At 51.9% G+C, this 8,201-nt stretch overlaps 1 protein-coding gene across 1 annotated transcript; it reads left to right on the top strand.

Moving 5' to 3' along the window:
* Nucleotides 1–5,666: 5,666 nt before the first annotated feature.
* On the top strand, nt 5,667–8,198 carry LOC137917065 (alpha-1A adrenergic receptor-like; the record flags this gene model as incomplete). The annotated part of the gene is made up of 2 exons (XM_068759948.1): nt 5,667–6,534; nt 8,071–8,198. Coding segments are annotated over exons 1-2 (996 nt in total), but the record flags the coding sequence as incomplete, so codon positions are not given.
* Between the last annotated feature and the right edge of the window lie 3 nt (nt 8,199–8,201).

Here is an 8,201-nt window from a genome sequence, read left to right as displayed (position 1 = left end):
TGATCCCGACCAGCGACAGAGCTCAACATCTTCTGAAGAGATTGGCATAAAAACTGATGGAGATTGTCAGGGTTCCCAGAGGATGAGCCCTGAATCCTGGACTTTTTCTTGATCCATCGATTGATTGATTGATTGATATAATGTTATCAGGGCCCAGGCTACAAGTCTGAAAAGTAATCATTAAAGAAGAAAAAAAGTTCTTTTGTATTTTGGTGCATTTCTTTGGTGAGTTTTGAAGTAATTTAACCGAAGACGATACGAATTCATCAGTTTAAGAATAAATACATTGAAACAACCGGATTCTAAAATGAAAAAAAGTTGTCTTTGCAGACCAAACGGCGATGAACAGAATGTTTTTTGTACTAAGTATAGTATTATACTTAATACTATTCTTTTCTAAGATGCTGATGAAAGCCGCTCTCCTGTTCCGTCTCTGAGGATCACTCGAGTGCTTTTTCCTCTTCAATCTGCGTTTCAGTTGAGAGGCTCGTGTTATTTAATGCGTGGGCAGACAGCCGACTGCTACAGGACACTCTACATGACGAGGATGCAGCTTACCCCACCCCCCCATGTCAACTATTTTTCTTCTTTACCACGCGGCTCCTCCTCTTGCCTTCGTCCATGAAGTGGGAATCGCTTTTCCTCCTTCGTCTGCTAAACTGTGCACTGATCGCTGGACTGATGATTCCAATCTGTGCCGTTAATCCCTTGTTTTTTTTGGGGGGGGGGGGGGTCCACGTTAGAAGCATGAGGGAGGTGGGAATCTGCTTCTGTAAAATGGATGTCAGCCTTGGATGTCTCGGTTGCCTCCGTGATGGAGCGTCTTTCTTGCAGAGCAGCCATATTGATCGCAGTATATCTCAAACCTTAAACTCAGCAGCCCGCCTCGCTGCACGGGCGGCTCAGACAGGGAACGGCTCTTCCATCAGATCTTAGACAATAACGAGATGCAAACAGGGGGGGGGGGAGCACAAAGGAAATGTGAGAGCGTCGATTCACTCGTGTTCCTTTAGTTTTTAACTGAAATGTTTTACTCTTAAACTATGAGTCACAATAATGACGCACCAAAGATAAATGCTCAGTTTAATGATCGACCTTCGGTCCATTGTGCACGGACGAGGCCATCGTGCGTTTGGAGGGCTGGGAAGTGCGCTCCTGGTTTCCGGTTTGTCGTCATGACGCAGATCAGACAAGGCTAGATATAGGGCGAGACGGCAGGCGCTAAAAACGGCGTGGCGAAGGCCTCGGCGTTGATTGGACGGAGAGGCTTGTATATTAGCCAGATGTTTACCTCGCAGTTGGTCGGAAGCGTCTCAAACTGTGAGCAGCAGCAACGGAGGAGGATCCAGGAGTGAACAAAAGTCAAGGCAGGGCAGATTTCAAAGCCTTGTTAGCGCTTCATCGTAGCTTCACTGACCTGCAGACAGGTAAACAGCAATTGAGGCTTCAGGCATGTGCATGGAGCATTCATTCATTCATTCATTCATTCATTCATTCATTCATACATCCGGGTCGTCGGACCTACTGGAGCCGATCCCAGCAGTACGTCGAGAGGCGGGGCTACACCCTGGACACGCCGCCAGTTCATCGCAGAGCCACACGTGACCAATTCGCCTTCATGTTGCATGTTTTTGGCTGCGGGAGGAACCCGGAGAACCCGGAGAGAACCCACGCAGACACGGGGAGAACATGCAGACTCCTCACAGGAAGGCCCCAATTTGTATTTGAACCCGTGACCTCCTTGCTGGTGAGGCAACAGCGCCACCCACTGCGCCACCATGAATGAAACAGAGGAGGTTGTTTCTGCATCACATGCAACCGTTTAGTTCTTTCCTTTAACTTGGGAGAGAATCCATCGCCGGAGACGACTGTCGACTTCATGATGCGTGACTTTCTGACACTTTCTCGCCATCGTGAGACGAGCGTTTTCCAGTGTTTTCATCCATTGTGACTGAACCGCTCGATGGATTTTCGCGGCACCCGGTGCCGCAGCCAGACCTTGTAAATGTGCGTCTTTTTTTTTTCTTCTTCTCTGGAACAAGATCAGGCATAAATAATAATAAAAAAAGCTTACAAGAGATGTCAATGAAATACTGGGCTGTGGGGAGGGAAAGGACGGGAGGTCATTAAGAGAGCTACAGACATAAATCACGCTGTAATATATTTAAATGACCAAATTAGCAGTCTAATAGGGCTGCAATTGCTGCATTGATAAATGGGATGGAGGGGAAAAAATCACTATATTCTGGAAAATGAAGGCGTTTAAATATGATAAAGTTCTGGAGGACAGAATAATAAGAATAACGAGAAGATATCTGTGATTTTGGGATCAAACTGAGCAGTTTAATGCTTTTAAAGCAAAGAGCGGAGCCATTGTTTTACTTTAATCCTCTACTCTAAGCCTTTAGTCTGATATTTCATCCTGAATTCGACACCAGAAGCTTCTCCTCTCCAGTTTATTCTTGCACTTTGGCAGTTTGACGCTCATTAATGTGAAGTTCCTGAATGAAAAGTCGTTTTTGGCGGACGGTGACTTGTTGCGATGACGCACAAGGGGGTGATGCTGAGAGGGGGTGAGCGGGGTGAGATACGAGGATGAGGATGGTTGGGGTGGCGGCGTGGTGGTGGGGGGGGATATACACGAGGGGGGAAGTCAACCGTGAGTCATCTGGTAAGTCATCGGCTCCTCGGGAGACTTGGAGCACCTGAAGCTTGGGCGTTTTTCCGGACCGATGTGAGCGCGCTCCGCGCTGAGCGCGCTTGGCGTTCCCTTCAGCGTCTCAACGCGGCGTCTCATCAAACCGTCAGGGTGTGAAGATCAAACCCAAAGTTAGGTGAGTGCGGGGGACATGTCTTTGAAGCGTTTTGAGTTATTCTGCGGCACCGAGGAACCCGCGTCTTGGTGTCTAATTGACGCGTTTCGTTTATCATGCCGGTGCGTTTTATTTTGTTCTTTTGATTTGGAAGAAAATGAATTCTTTAATGCCAATTGCGCAGAAACACAGAAAGATAACGTCCATTTAACTCTCACTCTGCTTTCACTCTGCTTTAAATCGCGTTAGATTACGCGTCGGCGCGTCTTTTCCTCTCCGCCTGCAGGGATCCGTCTAAAACAATAAGCCCGCACGGGGAGAACCGCTCTATAAATAGTTCAATGATATGATGCTATTTCTGCTGCGCTTAAATCTGATTCCAGTCTCCTGCACGTCGTTCGTAGCTTCTCATACATGCGCTGATGCCACTTTTCATTTAAGGTAAAGCCATTACGGGTTCCGCGCTCCGGCCGCTGCGCGTCACAAGTCCCCGTCTCTGCCATTTTATTAAGGGGGACGTCACTTTCTGACACGCAAAGTCCTGCCCGTGGAGCCGGGAAGCCGCCAGCCCACGGACGAGACTATTTCTGACCCACGATATCTCCTCATAAAAGAGCTGCAGACACGGAGAGACCGTGTCCCTGATTCCTGTCCCTGATTCCTGTCCCTGATTCCTGTCCAACCAGGACATCAGCTCGTGGAAATCACCCACGAACACGAGGCTTGAACACGGAGGAAGAGAGCCAACCTCCAATTATTACTGAAGCTGATCACCTGTCGGGGAGGGGCGGGGGGGGGGGCGTGGGAGTGGGGGGTCACTCTCATTGTACCTGCATGGATCCACGTGGAATCCAGCAGCTCCGGAAGGTCGTTGAATAGCAGCAGCCGGATTAATCAGAAGTTCAAGTCCTGCTTTATAAAGCGTGAGAAGAATTAATGAATGAAATTAGGCTTTTAAATTCAAGGGAGACTTTTCACTTTCTCTCTGACAGGAATTCTAATTCTATTCTAAATGCTGTAGAACCGATCTGAGGCCAGTGATCCTTCCTCTGGTGAGGATGATGATGCTGTAACGAGCTCCTGCAGTCCTCCTGCGGATAAACATGTGGGGCGCTCACGTTGTAATTACCTGCGAGGCGGTGGCCCCCACGGCCCCCACGGCCTCCTTCACCGACCTGAGCGCGTTGGAGAAGCTCTCAGGTGCAGCTCCGCCGTGTTGGCGCAGACAGACAGATAGATAGATAGATAGGACAGCGATAGACATAGATAGATAGATAGATAGATATATATAGATAGGAGAGAGAGAGAGAGAGAGAGAGACATAGATAGATAGGAGAGAGAGAGACGTAGATAGATAGATAGATAGATAGGAGAGAGAGAGAGAGAGAGAGAGACATAGATAGATAGGAGAGAGAGAGACGTAGATAGATAGATAGATAGATAGGAGAGAGAGAGAGACGTAGATAGATGATAGATAGATAGATAGATGATAGATAGATAGATAGATGATAGATAGATAGATCAAAAAGAGGGCAACACGGATGAACTTTTAATTTCGTCTCAAATAAAGCAGCTTAACTAAATCCTAAACTGGTCGCCATGGCCACGCTACTTTAACTAGTCCCGTCTAATCTACCTTCAGTTAAAGAACATCCACGGGACGAATGTCCGTAATCTGACCGACCAGATTAGGGTCACATCTGGAGCAGATGAACTCGGAGTCAAAGGACAGAACACGAACGATGAGAAACAGCGATTCGGGCCGAACTGGGAGAATCACCAGCGGATCGGATCCGAGGTGATCCGTTCTCTCAGAAACGGCCTCGATGAGGAAAAAAAAGAACTTTAAATTCTGACCTGACTCAGAAATGTTTTGTCTTTTTGCTTCGTTTTTAAATGAGCTCGGAGATATGATTTGAAAAAAGATTTGCCTTCAGGCGTCTGTTCAGCTGCTCTGACCTGTACCCCCCCCCCCCCCCCGTCCTCTAGCCCTGTTCCCTGCCAGCTCCATCCTCAGCATCCTCATACCGATATAGTCCCTGTCTCTCCCCTGGACATGTCCAAACCATCAAAGTCTGTCCTCTCTGACCTCGTCTCCAAAACGTCTAACCTTCACTGTCCCTCTTAGTGTCTCATGTCTAATCCTGTCCAACCTGGTCCACTCCCAAGGAGAACCTCAGCATCTTCACCGCCGCCACTTCTAGCTCCGCCTCCTGTCTTTTCCTCGTAGCCACTGTCTCTAAGCCGTCCATCGTGGCCGTCCTCACCACTGCACTGTCTCTCAGTCTGCTTTTACGGAACTGATGGACTAATTCCTGTCTTTCCTTTCAGAGGCGGTGGACGCTGCTGCTGAAACTGAACCTGCCCCCCCCCCCCCCCCCCCCCCCGTTGGGCGGGGAAAGACCCCCCAAACCGCCACAGAAAGTGTCCCCTTTGTCTTCAGAGAGCGTGCAGAGAGACACCCGAGATGTGCACAGGCGTAACGAAGCGTTCCCGACGCTCCAGCTGCGTGATAATAAAACCCGGCTCAAGCTCAGCGGCGTTCTGGAGACGGATTACCTGATTTCAGCGGATTTGTCTTTTCGACTCCTCCCTCGGCGCTTCCGGCGGCGCCTTCTGGTGCATTTCTCTCCGCGCGTTGCCAAAGCGATGACTCGCCTCCTCGAGGCATCGTCGTTCAAAGGGTCCCGACGAGTCGGACCCGACGTGACCGTTACGCCAATGGCTGGAATAACGAGGCCCCTCCCCCCGCCGCGGCGAACGCGAAGCGGTTTCGACGCACCTTAGCGCCGCTGGACGGCGGCCCGAGCATCGCCTCAGCGCCGGAGCAGCCGGCCCCCGGGGTCGGGCGCCATGACGCCGAACTGCTCCGACTGCAGCCACGCGTCGGCGGCGCCGGAGCTCAACGTGGTCAAGGCCGTGGCTCTGGGCCTCGTGCTCGGCGCCATCATCCTGTTTGGGATCGTGGGAAACATCCTGGTGATCCTTTCGGTGGTTTGCCACCGACACCTGCGCACCGTCACGCACTATTTCATCGTGAACCTGGCGGTGGCGGACCTGCTGCTGAGCTCCACCGTGCTGCCGTTCTCCGCCACCGTGGAGATCGCGGACCGGTGGCCGTTCGGGCGGGCCTTCTGCGACGTTTGGGCGGCGGTGGACGTGCTCTGCTGCACCGCCTCCATCATGAGCCTCTGCGTGATCTCCGTCGACCGCTACGTCGGCGTCAGCTACCCGCTGCGCTACCCGACCATGATGACCAGGCGCAGGGCGCTGCTGGCCGTGACGCTGCTGTGGGTTCTGTCCTTCTTCATCTCCGTCGGACCTCTGTTCGGCTGGAAAGAACCGGCCCCCGAGGACGAGTCCGTCTGCAAGATCACCGAGGAGCCGGCCTACGCCATCTTCTCCGCCGTCGGCTCCTTCTACCTCCCGCTCGCCGTCATACTGGCCATGTACTGCAGAGTCTACGTGGTGGCTCGCCGAGAGAGCCGAGGGCGGCGGGAGGGCCGCAAGACGGAGAAGTCGGACTCGGAGCGGGTGGTACTCAGGATCCACAGGGGGAACACGACGACGGCGTCGGAGGACGAGGCCCTTCGCAGCCGCACGCATTTCGCCGTGCGGCTTCTCAAGTTCTCGCGGGAGAAGAAGGCCGCCAAGACGCTGGGCATCGTGGTCGGCTGCTTCGTGTTGTGCTGGCTGCCATTTTTCCTGGTGCTGCCCATCGGTGAGTCACGTGAACTTCGTGCGCGGGAGTGAAACGATAGTCCGAGACGTCTGCGGCGCGTTTCGATCGCTAGTGAGAGAGCGGTCGTCCCGCTACGGCGGCGCCGCGCGGGACCGGCGTGATTTACAGGATACAGGAAGGAGCCAAACGCCGTCCAGCTGAAAGGGGAGGGCCCAAAAGCTGCGGTGGGACTTGTCCCCTCTGGGCTACCGTAGGATGCAATTCCATGGCATATAAATAGAATTTCTTCTTATTTCACGCCTCCATGTTTCATTGAAAGCATTCAGAAATGCAGGAAACAATGCATTCAGGTGACTTTTGTCACGTCTAACTTCCCAGAAGAGGTGAAAGGTATAAAAACCTCTTTTTTTTTTTTATGACTGAACTCATTCTTAAAATCCTTTCTTAAATGAAGACAAAGAGTTATAATTGATATTTTCTGCCACTCTCTCCTCCTGAATCCAACACCAAAGGATAAAGATGTGATTCTGGTTCCGTGGGGACCCGGTCCGGGTCCAGTGGCTCAGAGACCCCCTGAGAGACAGACAGATTCTGTCCCCTCACCTGAACAGATGGACAGGTGTCCCTCTAATGTCTCCCATCCTTTAAAGACACTCTCTATTTGATTGTCTCCTTTTATAGCTGAGCCGCTTTCAGGGAGTTCTTTCATTCCTCCTTCGACCCCTTTTACAGATCCCTTGGAGGGGGGGTCATTATTATTATTATTATCATTATTAAGGTGCGGCGCTAATTGAATGGGCGCGCTGTGGAGTTCATTCGGCCTCCTGCGGGGGGGTAAGTGACTCCAGGTAGCCTCGCTATAAATAGCCGCTATCAATCTTTCAGGTGTCTGACAGCCTCCAGGCCGTAAACAAAAGCGCTGCGTCACGGGCCGGCGCGTCGCGCTCGCCCCGGTCCTCCGTGCGCGCTGTGACGCGTCAACGCAAACCCAGCCGTGGAATGACGGATTAACTCATCACGGAAGGGTCAAATCTTATACGAGCTTCCCTCTGAGAACGGGAGAACGGCGGCGCGCCGCGCGCTCCGGGTGGACGGAACGTGAGAAGGAAATCTGGCGCGCACATCCCTCTGGGTTTTCATTCATTCCATACTGTATTAGTGGGGGGGGGGGGGTTCCGGTTCCGGTTGGGCTCGCAGATGCTTCCCTGATTCTTTTGGTAGAAATAAACAGTGGAGATTTTGAGCCCATTTATTCATGTTGTGTCCATTTAGGTTTGGTTTTATTTTTAAAGGTGTCACGTTTCAGGGTCAAGACCTTTAAACCTGACATGTCCCCAGGTCACATGACCACCAGAGGGGGGGGGGGGGGCTGGAATCAGGAGGTCAGGGTCTGACCCTCATCGTGCGACCCAGATGCCGCCCTTTCGGGAACGTCGTGGCGCGTGTTCCTGCTCCCACGCACGCTCCGCTCCGCTTCAAAGCGGATCGGGATTGTGTTGGTTTTCGGTTCCGTCTCGTCAGCTGCGCTTTAGACTCGTTTTCTGGAATATTAAACTCAAATCTCTCCCCCCACAGGATCCATCTTCCCTGCCTACAGACCTTCAGACACCGTCTTCAAGATCACCTTCTGGCTGGGCTACTTCAACAGCTGCATCAACCCCATCATCTACCCCTGCTCCAACCAGGAGTTTAAGAAAGCCTTCCAG

Source organism: Brachionichthys hirsutus, unplaced genomic scaffold (genome assembly GCF_040956055.1).
Source record: "Brachionichthys hirsutus isolate HB-005 unplaced genomic scaffold, CSIRO-AGI_Bhir_v1 contig_1342, whole genome shotgun sequence".
Lineage (NCBI taxonomy): Eukaryota > Metazoa > Chordata > Actinopteri > Lophiiformes > Brachionichthyidae > Brachionichthys > Brachionichthys hirsutus.
This window is presented reverse-complemented; position numbering and strand designations above follow the sequence as displayed.